Source organism: Coffea eugenioides, chromosome 5 (genome assembly GCF_003713205.1).
Source record: "Coffea eugenioides isolate CCC68of chromosome 5, Ceug_1.0, whole genome shotgun sequence".
NCBI lineage: Eukaryota > Viridiplantae > Streptophyta > Magnoliopsida > Gentianales > Rubiaceae > Coffea > Coffea eugenioides.
Genome location: NC_040039.1, coordinates 2,091,572 through 2,105,692, shown reverse-complemented (window position 1 = coordinate 2,105,692; position 14,121 = coordinate 2,091,572). Strand labels below are relative to the sequence as shown.

At 38.8% G+C, this 14,121-nt stretch overlaps 1 protein-coding gene and 1 pseudogene across 1 annotated transcript; both read left to right on the top strand.

The window, feature by feature from the left end:
* LOC113770297 lies at positions 1–1,074 on the top strand. Its single transcript, XM_027314717.1, has one exon. The coding sequence runs from the start codon at positions 1–3 to the stop codon at positions 1,072–1,074; it is 1,074 nt and encodes a 357-aa protein (XP_027170518.1).
* A 9,973-nt stretch (positions 1,075–11,047) lies between these two features.
* Positions 11,048–13,672, top strand: LOC113770294 (annotated as a pseudogene).
* Positions 13,673–14,121: the final 449 nt, after the last annotated feature.

Here is a 14,121-nt window from a genome sequence, read left to right as displayed (position 1 = left end):
ATGCATGGTGCTGATGGTAAGTACGCAGTCACTTCTGGGTACAAGGCATTGATATCCAGTAGAGAAAGGTCACAAAAAGATATTCAGGAGGAGGTGTCCACGAGCTGGGAGCAACAAAATAATAAGATGTGGAAAGTAATGTGGAGACTCAAAATCAAACACAAGCTAAAGATATTCCTGTGGAAATGCTTGAATAATGCACTGCCAGTGAGAGAGATCATCCATGGAAGAACCAAAGTAGGTGATCCCTTTTGCAGAAGGTGTGGGGAAGGAAGGGAGACAGTAGAGCATACGCTACTGAATTGCAGAGAAGCTAAACAAATTTGGCAGTTTGCACCTATCCAATGGGAAGGCACGCAAGAATATCATGGATGTTTCAAAAGATGGTGGACAGCAATCACCGAGGCAAGGTATAGAGCATTAGGATCACAACATCTGGCCCTAACTGTCAACATTCTGTGGCAGATATGGAAGGCCAGAAATGATTGGGAATTCAAGGGGGAATATCATCAGCCGTGGAGGACAATTAAGAAGGCTCAGGAGGAATGGCTAGAATTTGAAGAAGCAACAAACAAGGAAACTAGGATGAGCACAGGAGAAACATCACTTGACAACCATGATGACCAGCAATTAGAGCCGGAAGGAGGAACAGTGATCATGAGAGTTGCGGCAACAAGTTACACAGACAAACCTGTCTTAGGCATTGGAATCACTTTAGCTGAGGGGAACCAAGAGCCAAAGATAGGATGGGCATTAAGAGAAAGAAGTTCAGGGGTGCAGCTAGTGGACGAAGCAGTAGCACTTAAGCTGGCTATGTGCAAAGCAACCACCTTGCAACAAAGGAAGGTACAATTCCAGGTTCTGAACAAGCAACTCCTCAATCACATACGATCTCAAAAGGCAAGTGATATTAGAATAGCTACTCTGGTGGAGGATATTGTACAATTGAAAGGGCTGTTTCATATGTGCTCCTTTTGTCTAGTTAATAGTGGTAACAATCATCTAAGTTCTAGGATTAGTCTATATGCCTTAGGCATCACAATCGATGAGGAACTTTTGTTTCCTCAGTGTTAAACACACTGATTGTAAAGTTATCTCGAGCCTTTGCTCGCACTTGTACATGTTTTGGAAGTAATATAATCAAATATCGTTTCGAAAAAAAAAAAAAAAAAAAAAGACCCAAACCCCAGGAAAATCGATCTGATCCATAATCGCTTAGCATCTTATATTTTCGATCTCTCACACCTTTCTCACTCAATCGTCTTCAACAATATAAATCTGACAAATAAGTTGATCCACTTACGCAGCTCTCCGAAATAGATCATCTTTATTTTTCATCCAATAGCAAGCTTTCCCAAGATTGGTTAAAATCTAGTAAGATATCATGCCCATAGTCAGGGGAGCTTACGGTACCAATTTACGGCCCAAACCTAACCCCTTCTTAGGCAACAAGTGAATGCCTTCCAAACTCTCATTAAAACTCACTAGTTCAACGATAAGTGTTAATTTGACATCTTTTTAGTGTGTTTGATTACTTAATTTTTGGTGTATTTTACTTTTTTTAATAGTTAAATAAAATTGTGAAAAATGTTGAATTTTGTGGTTTAAGTGTGAAAATTGTATTTCTACAGCTTTAAGTGGTTTAAACTTCTTGTTTTTATAGACTTTAATAATTTAATCGTCAAATGAAGTAAAGTAAGATGATATTTGCAAGATTATTAATGATTTGAAATGATTTAAAGTAAACATGAAGTACAAATTGTTTAAAGTGTAAAATGCAAATAAGATCAAAAGCAGAAAAGATTGGTTGCTCTGACACCTTCTGGTATTTCGGGTATAACATGAGTTACAAGTATTGAATTGAGATAATTATTGAACCATTTTGAAGATAAGAAAAAGGGCTACATTTCTTATGAAACAGAAAAAGCCAATTCATATGTTTTCATGGTCAAAATTCTGAAATACAGAAGTGCATTTTTACTATCATAATCTGGAATGGAGTACTGACTAGTTAAGGATATTTCTATCATTTCTCAGGCTACAAAAATTTAATTGATATGATTCTTCATACATTGGAAAGCAAATTCAATTATCTACAATTTCTTATTTTCTACAAGAGTTCGTTCGTCTTTTTGCATCAAGAAATTTGTAGTTCAAATTAGTGCAGAAACAAGGCAATTTCCATAATTATTAGAAAAGTGCAAACGTGTAGGGTAGGGCAAATCGCGGCCTGAAACTTAACCTAGCCCATGTTTTCCATGCCTCATTTTCATATTTTCGCTATATAACTGACTCTAACTTGCAGCTTATTTACAAAACTTTTTGGACCACTTTTCTGAACAAATTTCGGTGGGAATTGCCCAAGAAATCATGAAAACTTGCAAAATCAACTTTTGGCAATTTCAAGGTGCGACTTGCATCGACTTTAACAAGTTGTTTGCGAGTTTCAATATTTTATAAATAGGCTTCTTATGAGCTTATTTTGGTAACTTTGGAGGCTAGAAAAACTACACAAAATGATCTTTCACTAAAATTTTTTAGTTCATTAGTGCAATACAGTTTAGAATAGTTAGTTTCATCCAATCATTATATACAACTGGACATATATGAAGTTGAGAATAAAGATGAAGAGTTAGGAATTCAAGTGATAAGGGTAACATCTCTTCTATCAATTTATTTCTTGTATTGATTTTTATGTTTAGTTATTATATAAGTATGGATCTTGTTTTCTTGTCTTTCATGTTTAGCTAGTTTGTAAACCTAGGGCGTGAATGTCCTTATATGATTGTTAAGTGAGTTTCTGATGGCTATTTGAGCTTATTTCTTGAGTGAGTTATTTAGTACCTTTATTATAACAATCATGATAATTGGCTATTAATTGTGATTATCTAAAGATGTTGTTTAATCAATGAACATTGTGATTCAATACTAGTGCGTGAAATTGTTAAATTTGGGGAGTTAACTTACTAATGTAGGATTGCACCTTTGTGACTTGGGTGGCTTGCTCCATATAATTTCATAGAATCTAATGAATCTATAGTTAGTTTCATATCATATTAGTAGATGTGGAGTAGTTATAAATATGGTTGGTATACTTGCAAAAGCGTGTATCACATATATTTGAAAATTATGCCATAATTAGTTAAGGTAATAATAATCATTTAACTAATAATTTCACCTGCAAAAATAGTTAGGAATTCCATGATTCTAGGAGCTCTCTATCATTAGTTATACTACTTTTATTCCATATTTGTAGTAAATTTAATTTCTTGTACTCGTGATAATCTAAATAATAAGAGCTAAAAACCTATAAAGCCCCTAAACTATCATTTTGTTATTAAGTTTTGGCCCTTGATCTAAATGCTGTCTCTGATCGACCTTTAAACAATTAAAAGTATATAGTTTTAAGACTTTTGGTCATTTTAGAAATAAGTCAAGCTGGAATCAAAAGGCATTTTTGTCCAACTATAGTTGAAGCATCAGAACCAAAATTAAAGGGACATAATAATCTCTTTCTCTCACCAGCTTTATCTACTTCAATCAAATGAGAGTTCTCTCTTGCAACTGTAAGGTAGAAGAAGCGAGGAAGAAGACGCCAAGATCAAATCCAATACCTCCAATATGTGACTGTGGGTTGAATACCGATGTGAAAACACCATGGCGATATGCTGAATGCTTGCTTGTCCGCCGATCTGTAGCTTTCAATCAAAGATCTATCCCATGTAACCTTCAGTAATTGTAATTGAACAATTGGTCGACCATACTTAAAAAGCAACAACCAAAATTCCTAAAAGAAATGTTTGTTAACACAATTATTTCATCTCTGCCCTTGCTAGTATGTAAATAACAAGGCAGCTACCAAACCGAGGTGGGGAAAAAAAAACACTTCGCATTAGTAAATTAGCACAGCAAAAATTTCTTAATGTACATAAGATAATTAAAGATAATCAAATTACCGTATTAGTTGTTGGAAATGTTACAATCGAATATTAATATAAGAAGCTGAGTGATTGTCTAAATTTATTTGCTCATGATTGGGATTTTTGGTGGTCTTAATCTGTTGTTCTAATTCTGGTATATGGTATCTTCTAACCGAAAATTAACTTTATTTTATCTAAATTTTGGAAACATTGAAATAATACATTCCCTCCTCACAAACTTATTTCCTCAACTTCTCTCCCTTCTTCATTTTTAACAAAAGAAAAAAGGGATGGGAAAACACCTTTCATATATACTGTATGTGCACAGGGATAAGGTACAAATTATAATAAGAAAAATTCTTATTTCTAATTTCAAATTGTTTTTATCACATCAAACGTATGACCCTCCCTACAAAAATAGGAATTGCCAATACTCAGCTAACTGGAACTTCAATGCACCTATTTAGGAAGTCTCCGTTTTCTTACAATGGTTGACATCATAAAATCCTTGGCATCTCCAAAGTCTAAACATTCAATAAAGAAAGAAGTAAATTCATGGAGCAATTAAAAAAAATGAATCTATATGGTTCCAAGAAATTCCTAGAACAATCTTTGCATTTTACGTTTTGAATAATCTTTACATGAGCAAGAGGATAGCACAAACTATTGCAAAGAACCAAATCAAATCGATTCAATGGGGGTATAGAATTTGCAAATAAATTAAGAGTAAACGTTATATGCATCGACAGTGTATACACTATCACTATTGGATCCATGAAACATATTCAAAAATTAAATTTCAAATTCAAAATTTGTATAGTTGTCATTCATCCAAAATTGAAAGTGTGTACACTGTCAATATAGGAAAAATTAATCCCTAAATTTGAACATAATGAACTAGTTAATCATAGACTCAGAGAACGAATCTATCATACTTATTAACTGATTTTGATTAACATTGACTAAATAATAAGTATATGTTCATTAACCGATTTTGATTAATGTTAACTAAATAATAAGTACTACTATGATTAATTTTGGCACTCACACTTTAGCAAGAAACCCACAAACCAAACGTCTCCTTAGATTATAACATGTAAAAATTCTATAACGGATCTTTGTTCTACTCTCTATCTGTACTAATTTCTTTCCCATTTTTTATTATATTACTATTTCTCTTTCATAAACATCACATTTTACTTCTTTTTTGTTTCTTTAAAATTCAATAACTATTAATTGAGCCCAAAGCCCAGATCCAAAGTCCAAAGCCCGAACCCTTTCCCGATACCCCTGTAACAAGTTATTCCCCTCCACCCCAGCTCCTCTCCTGAGAAACAATCCACCAAATTCAATAGTGTTCCCAGATGCTGATGATTTCAAGCTGTTGTGGTACAGAACTGGAAAATGATGAATGAACTGGAAATAATTGGAATTAATCTAAAAGTAAGATCTGAACACAAGCTAAGTTGATTTCGTAAATCAATTCCACTTCTATTGCTTGGAACTTCAAAAGATACAGAAATGGGAAATGGCGGGAAAGGGGTAGAAGGGGAAAAAGAATGCAGGAATAACTTGGGGAAGGAACAAGGATATTCTCCTTTCTGGTTACAAAATTCAGATGAAATCCGATACTGACAATTACATGATTTCCCCTTTTTATAGAAAGCTAATCTAACTAACTCTTCCCACTTGCTAATGGAGCGGTAATGCATGTGAGGAGGAATCTTCTGGAATGTCTGGTGCAAACACAGCAAGAATGGCATGAACCCAGAAAAAACGTGTTTTCCAGTCCACGCCTCTCGCATCCCTCGCGCCTTTCCTTTCCTTGCCTTCACGCCTTTGTCCTCCTGATGCAATGCTGATGTCCGTTCTGCTTATCTCACGACTTCTTCATCCTACTTTGCTCCTGATCACGTTTTCCTCTATTTGTACTTCACGCCTTCTTCTCCCTATTCTTTGTTTCATTACAATACCTCCCCCTTAACTGCAAATCTTGTCCTCAAGATTGAAACGTAGGAAACTGCGCTTTGATCTCCTCAGCATCCTCCCAGGTGGCTTCTGCAGGGTCTGTTCCCCACCAGTGGACCAACCACTGAGTTACTGCAGCATTCTTCTTTTTTACCATTCTTCTGCTCAAAATTGCCTCTGGTTCCACTCTCCAGTGCCCCTTCTCGTTTATCTCTGGCAAATGGAGGATAGGAGTGACTCTGTTTCCCACCTTCCTCTTGAGCAACGATACATGAAAGACAGGGTGAACTCTTGAGGATTTTGGCAAACTCAACCTGTATGCTACCCCTCCAACCCTTTTCTCTACCTGATATGGGCCAAAATACCTTGCTGACAGCTTAGTGTTTCCCCTCAGAGCCACTGAACTCTGTCTATAAGGTTGTAGTCGTAGGTATACCCAATCTCCCACACTGAACTCCCTCTCACTCCTTCTTTCATTAGCATACTTCTTCATCCTTTCCTGAGCTTGTTTCAGGTTCTGTTTCAACATGATATCCAACTGCTGCCTTTCCCTGAGGTATTCTCCTACTGCATCTACCCTGGACTGTAGGTAGGGTCCTAGAGCCAGTTGTGGAGGTGAGAATCCATATAATGCTTCAAACGGAGTCATTTGAATGGCTGTGTGGTGCGAGGTGTTGTACCACAATTCTGCCAAGGACAACCACTGATTCCATCTCTTAGGCTCCACATGAGTTAGGCACCTGAGGTACATTTCAAGCACCTGGTTTACCCTCTCAGTCTGGCCATCAGTCTGAGGGTGGTAAGCTGTGCTGTAATTTAGTTTGGCCCCCATCATACTGAACAATTCCCCTCAAAATTGGCTTACAAATATCTTATCCCTGTCTGAGAGCATGCTTTGAGGAATTCCATGAAGTTTACTGACTTGGTCAATAAAAAGTCTGGCCACCTTAGGAGCATCAAAAGGATGTGCCAAGCTGATGAAGTGAGAGTATTTGGTGAATCTGTCTACTACAACCATTATGGTATCTTTTCCTTCAGACTGTGGTAGCCCTTCAAAAAAATCCATGGTAACATGGCTCCAGGAGTATTGAGGGATAGGGAGTGGCTGTAGTAATCCTGGGTAAGCTACATGTTCATCCTTGCACTTTCTGCAGGTGTCACATTCTAGAACTGCCTTCTTGATTTCCCTGTACATCCCTGGCCAGTAGAATAGCTGCTTGGCTCTCAGGTAGCTGGCTTGGATGCCTGAATGACCTCCCAGTTGGGAGTCATGCAGTGCAGTGATGAGTTTATTCCTGGTGTCACCTTGTCCTCCTATGGCAAGTCTCTTCTTGTATCTGAGGATACCATCCTGATAGGAGTAATCTGGAGCTTGTGTAGGAGTCATAAGCACCAGGGATATGGTCTTCTGAGCCCACTCGTCACCCCTATAGCTCTCCATTACTTCTTTGATCCACTCAGGTACTGCACAGGAAATGGCAGTGCATTCTCCCCCTTCTTCTCTGTCCTGTCTGGATAGTGCATCTGCAGCCAGGTTATCCCTTCCCTTCTTGTAGTGGATTTCATAGCTCAATCCTAGCAGCTTAGTGAGCCATTTCTGTTGGAGAGGGGTAGTAATCCTCTGATCCAGTAAGTACTTTAAGCTCTGATGGTCAGTATGAATGATGAAATGATGCCCTTCTAGGTAGTGTCTCCATTTGGTTACTGCTGTGACCAATGCTAGCAATTCCTTCTCATAGATGGATAGTCCCATGTTCTTTTGTCCCAGAGCTTGACTGAGGTAGGAAATTGGTCTCTTGTTTTGCATGAGTACAGCCCCTATGCCAGAGTAGCAAGCATCTGTCTCAATTATGAATGGTTGAGTGAAATCAGGTACTGCTAAAACAGGGGTGGTACACATGGCCCTCTTAAGTGTTTGGAAAGCCTGTTCTGAGTCTTCATTCCAGTGAAAGTTGTCCTTCTTCAACAGATCAGTCAGTGGCCTTGCTATGGCACCATAGCCTCTAACAAACCTTCTGTAATATCCTGTCAATCCCAGAAATCCCCTCAGCTGTTTGATATTGGTTGGGTTGGGCCATTTCTCCATGCATTCTATCTTCCTGGGATCAGCCTGAACTCCTTCTGCTGTTATTATATGCCCCATGTACTCTACCTGCAGTTGAGCAAACGAGCATTTGCTCATTTTAGCAAATAACTGGTGTTGTCTTAGGATACTCATCACCTCCTCTACATGTTTCACATGCTCTTCTAGTGTTGAGCTGTAGACCAGGATGTCATCAAAGAACACCAGCACATGCTTCCTCATCTGATCTTGGAAGACCTGGTTCATCAAGCTTTGAAAAGTTGCTGGGGCATTGGTTAAGCCAAATGGCATAACCTTGAACTCATAGAGCCCTTGGTGAGTTCTGAAAGCTGTTTTGGAAATGTCCTCCTCTTTGACTCTGATTTGAAAGTAACCTGCCCTCAGGTCAATTTTGGTAAAAAACTTGGCTCCATGCAGTTCGTCTATCAGTTCTTCAATCAGAGGCATAGGGAACTTGTTCTTTATTGTAAGCTCATTTAGTTGTCTGTAATCAACACAGAACCTCCATGTCCCATCTTTCTTCTTAACTAGTAGTACTGGTGAGGCAAAGGGGCTACTGCTAGGCTGTATGATGCCTAGTTCTAGCATCTCCCTTACCAGTCTCTCAATTTCTGTTTTCTGGATGTAGGGGCACCTGTAAGGTCTTACTTGAAAAGGCTTGGCTCCTTCCTTAAGGTCAATCTGGTGTTCATGGCCCCTGACTGGAGGCATTCCCTTGGGTTCCTCAAAGACATCCTTGTATTGCTCCAGTATCTGCCTGATCGCAGCAGGCAGCTGTGTTGCACTTCCTTCTTCTTCTACTGCCACCAGCTGAGCCACCACTCCATATGGCTGTTTCCTCAACCATTTGGCCAACCTTCCTCCATTGAGCCCTTTCAGTTTGGTGATGACACCCTCCCCTTTTAGCACCACTTCTTGACTCCCCTGGTAGATTTTCATGTTGAGTTCTCTGAAGTTGAACTCTATAGGACTATGTTTGGCCAGCCAGTCTACCCCAAGGATCATGTCACAGCCCCCCAACCTTAATGTGTTGAAGGCATGTTGGAACTGGTGTCCCTGCATTTCCCACTGCAAGGGCTTATCCAGTCCCTTGGAATCCACCTTTTCTCCATTAGCTACATTGACAACCAGGTTTGGTCCCTGAGTACCCAGTTTAAGATCCCTTACCAGTTGCTCATCCAAGAAACAGTGGGTACTTCCACTATCTACTAATGCAGTGACCAGTCTCCCTTTAACCGTCCCTTTAATTTCATAGTCCTGTGACTTGTCCCCCCAACCAAAGCATGAATAGATACTTCTATGTGTTCATCTGTCAGCTCCCCACTAATGCAATCACAGTAAACTTCCTCCTCTGGCTCTCTGGCCTCTTCCCTAATCTCAGTCTCCTCAGCTAACAGGAAATGCACATGTGATTGTTTGCATACATGGCCCATGGTATAGGGTTCAGCACATTTATAACATAGCCCCTTTTCCCTTCTCAGGTTAAATTCTGTAGGTGATATTCTTTTGAATTGGTTCTGGTTGGATATTTTCTGGTCTTGGTTCTGGTTGGGGTGTTTTGGGTGGTTTTGGTTCCATCTGAGGGCTGGGGTTATTTTAGTGGGAGGTCTATGGTTGCTAAAGTTGGTAGTGGCAGGTTTCTGCATTTTCTGAATAGCTTTGAGGTTTTTCTCTTGGAGTTTTGCTATTTCAATAGCAACAGCTAAGGTTTCAGGTTTGGACATTTTAACCATGTTAACTATCTCCTCTTTTAGACCACTCATGAAGCATGCTTTGTAATATGAATCGGACAAGTGAGGTAAGGATGGCATTACCAGTGCTTTCAGCATTTCAAATCTTTCAAGGTAGTCAGCCACAGATCCAGTCTGCACCAACTTGTTGAATTCTTCAATGGCCTCCTCTGGACTCCCCTCTCCAAATCTGATACTCATAGCAGTAGACAACTCTGTCCAGGAAATGGTCTCTCTCCCATGGAAGACCCCATGGAACCAGATATCAGCTCTGTCCCTGAAATAGAGTTCAGCTATCTCAGCTTTCATGTTCTCCTCTATCTCATGTATTTTAAAATATTTATCAGCCTTCCTGATCCACTCTCTGGGATTATTCCCCTCGAAAATTGGCAAATCCATTTTAGGCAGTCTTCCACTAATTCTGTTATCTCTTTTACTGACTGTTTCCTTCTGCAATTCCATCCTGGACTCGTTTGGCCTATCCTCTCCCTTTGAGCTGCTACTTCCTTCCATCTCCTTTCCTCGTTCGCTGACTTTGGCCATTAATTGAGCCATCATATTCATCATCCCCTCATACTTCTGATCCAATCCTTTGAGCAGCTTTTCAGTAGCATCCTGTCTGAATTCCATTGTCCTGATGGCCTGTTCCATTCCATCATTTTTGTTGGAAAAAGTCCTGACCACACTTCCTAGCTCCACCACGTCTCTCCTCAATGCTTCATCCTGATTTTTTGTCATCCCTATGGCTCGTGATCGAGCTCTGATACCACTGTTGTGGTACAGAACTGGAAAATGATGAATGAACTGGAAATAATTGGAATTAATCTAAAAGTAAGATCTGAACACAAGCTAAGTTGATTTCGTAAATCAATTCCACTTCTATTGCTAATGGGAACTTGGCAAATAGGAATGAAACGATGCTGACAATTACATGATTTCCCCTTTTTATAGAAAGCTAATCTAACTAACTCTTCCCACTTGCTAATGGAGCGGTAATGCATGTGAGGAGGAATCTTCTGGAATGTCTGGTGCAAACACAGCAAGAATGGCATGAACCCAGAAAAAACGTGTTTTCCAGTCCACGCCTCTCGCATCCCTCGCGCCTTTCCTTTCCTTGCCTTCACGCCTTTGCAATGCTGATGTCCGTTCTGCTTATCTCACGACTTCTTCATCCCACTTTGCTCCTGATCACGTTTTCCTCTATTTGTACTTCACGCCTTCTTCTTCCTATTCTTTGTTTCATTACAGAATCAAATGGGTTCTCCAAAATCCCCTTTTCTGCCACCACCACCCCATCAAAAGCCTATCTTTTATCCTGAAAACACCCGTAAAAAATCCTCGGTTTTTGGCTGCGAAACCCACAACCTAGTCATCAGCATTGCCAGATACGAAGCTTGAAATTAGAAGCTACTTCTGCTACTGCTCATTCTTCTTCTGGTGAAATACACGTGATCGTGGGACCCATGTTTGCTGGAAAAACTTCCACTCTTCTCAGGAGGATTAGACCGAGAGTAGTATATGGAAGGTAAGGTTCCCCTTTCTTTCAATTTTCAATTTCACAGTTGTTTTACTAATTACCATTTCTTGATTAGCGTTGCTTTTATTCTTGATAATCTTGCACTTTTTAGTTAGTTTGCTCGGTCTTATAAAAACTTGACAAATTGCTGTATTAGTACAGCAAAAAGTATGTGGGTTTTGTGCTGTATTATACGTGCTTGTGTAAGAGCCGTATTGATTATTTGCCGTATTAAAACAAAAATTTTTTTCTTTTAGGCTGTATAATTTTTACAAATATGTGTGGGTTCTGCATGAGGGATGGATACAGTATATAATTGTTTATATAGCTGAAGTAAATGGTATCAATGTAGGCCACGAGAGTAATTTTTCCAGTGAAGACTGTTTGTCAATTAGTGAACGTTTTTATATATCATAAATGACTAAAGGCTAAAGTTTTGTCTTTTGTAAGACTCTTGGAGGGATTTTCAAACAACAACTTGAGCATATTATGTGATTGTAATTACTGGTATTAATACAATTAGAATGAATAATTTTTTCCACATCCTGTTCCGCTTCTTTGAAGAGGAACAAGGGTACTAGAGTTGTTCTTGCTGTCAAATTAAACCATCGTTGATGACATTCCCAGTTTTCAGGCTGATGCTAGAGAGATTACCCTTCAGTTGGATGAGAATTTGAAGGATTACTGTTTTCAGGAACGGTAGTGGAGGCTGTTCAGATATTATGCTAGGCAGGGGTTCAAGTAGAATCAGAAATCTTAATGTTTGAGTAAGAGCCATATTGATAATTCACCGTATTAATAAACTAAAACCTTGATTTTTGGCTGTATAACTTGTACAAATATACGTGGGTTCTGCATCAGGGATGGACACAAGTATATAATTGTTTATATAGCTGAGGTAAATGGTATCAATGTAGGCCATGAGAGTACTTTTTCCTTTAGTGAGTGTTTTTATGTATCATAAATGACTAAAGTTTAAAGATTGGTCCATTGTAAGACTCTTGGAGGGTTTTCGAAAAACAACTTGAGCATATTATGTGATTGTAATTACTGGTATTAATACAATTAGAATGGATAATTTTTTCCACATCCTGTTCCTCTTCTTTGAAGAAGAACAAGGGACATAGAGTTGTTTTAGCTGTCAAATTAAATCATCGTTGATGACATTCCCAGTTTTCAAGCTGATGCTAGAGAGATTAGCCTTCACTTGGATGAGATTTTGAAGGATCTCTGTTTTTCAGGAAGAGTAGTGGAAGCTGTTCGGATGTTATGGCATGCACGGGTTCAAGTAGAATTGGAAACTTATTCTCTTCTTTTGCAAGACTGTATCTTCAGGAAAGATTATAGTTTGGGAAAAAAATCCATTGGCAGATGATAATCGTTGGATGTGTTTCCAATGAATTTCTAAACGTTCAATTGTTGATTTTATGTGCAAAGGCAGGAGATCTTAATCTAGCCCGTATTCTTTTTGATAAGTTACAAATGAAAAGCTTGGTCTCATGGAATTCGATGATTGCAGGCTATGTGCAGAAAGGTTTGGAAGAGGTGGGCTTGAGCATGTACCATAAGATGAGAAAAAATGGTTTGATACCAGACCACTATACTTGTGCATCAGTCTTTAGGGCTTGTGGTTCTTCAGCAATCCTAGAACAGGGCATGCAAGCCCATGCTCTGTGGATCAAGTGCCAAATTAGTGGAAATCTTGTAGTTAATAGTGTCCTCATGGATATGTATTTCCAGTGCAGTAGCCTCTCTGAAGGGCATCTTGTATGTTAGAAGTTTTTAGTTAGAAATGTTGTTACCTGGTCAGCTCTAATATCTGGATACATCTGGATATGGAAACCATGGAAGAGTGGTAGAGGTTATAGAATCCTTTCACAGGATGTTAGATGAAGGTTTTAGAACCAATCATGTTACATTTCTTGCAATTTTTGCTGCTTGTAGCCATGGAGGTTTGGTGAACAAAGGCTGGGAGTACTTCACCTCAATGACTAGAGATTATGGAATTCAGCCAAAGGGAAAACATTATGCATCGATGGTTGATCTGTTAGGGCATGCTGGCAGGTTAACCGATGCTTATGACTTTGTCATGAATTCGCCTTGTAAGAACCAGCTAGTTGTATGGGGTGCTTTACTTGGAGCTTGTAAAGTTCATGGAAATGTGGACTTGGTAAAGATTGCCGGGAAGAACTTCTTTGAGTTGGAACCTAGAAGTGCTGGAAAGTATGTTGTCTTGTCAAATGCTTATGCTTCTATTTGTTTGTGGGATAATCTGGCTGAGATTAGGAGTGTGATGAATGAATCTGGTATGAAGAAGGAGCCTGGTCATAGCATGATTGAAATTCAAAGGGAGGCTCACTTTTTATTTATGAAGCATAATACTCATGAGAAAACTGGGGAGTTATATCAGTTGATTGAAGATCTGACTTGTGTCCCAAAAGATATAAGTAATTAGATTCACAGGTTTAAAATTTGAGGAACGCAATCGCCTATGCAGCAGCTAATGCTATAGGTCGAATGCTGTTTTTGAGGAGGGGAGATCTTCTGAAAGCTTTAAACTCTTAGCCTATACTTCATCCTCAGTGTCATGCATGATAATTTCTTATAATTAGAGAAGGAGATAAACATTTTTATGGTCATTATATTTCCTCCAATGGTTAGGAAAGGCCTATATGTCAAATCTGTAGGAAAGATTCAGAGAGATCTTCGCCATTGAATTATATTGAGGACCTTTTGGATATTGAGTAAATATTCAGATCATATTGAGATGATGCTGGAAATTGTTCAGGTGTCAAGCTTCACAGTGAATGTCTGAACTTTTTTTTTGAATGTGTTGCAGTTAGTACATGCTGGCATTTGGTAAGTCATATCCATTAAAATGCCATTTCTTCCACTTGAGTTCTT

Coding starts and splice junctions, on each gene's coding strand:
- LOC113770297 (XM_027314717.1), top strand. CDS start 1: ATGCATGGTGCTGATGGTAAGTACGCAGTCACTTCTGGGTACAAGGCA.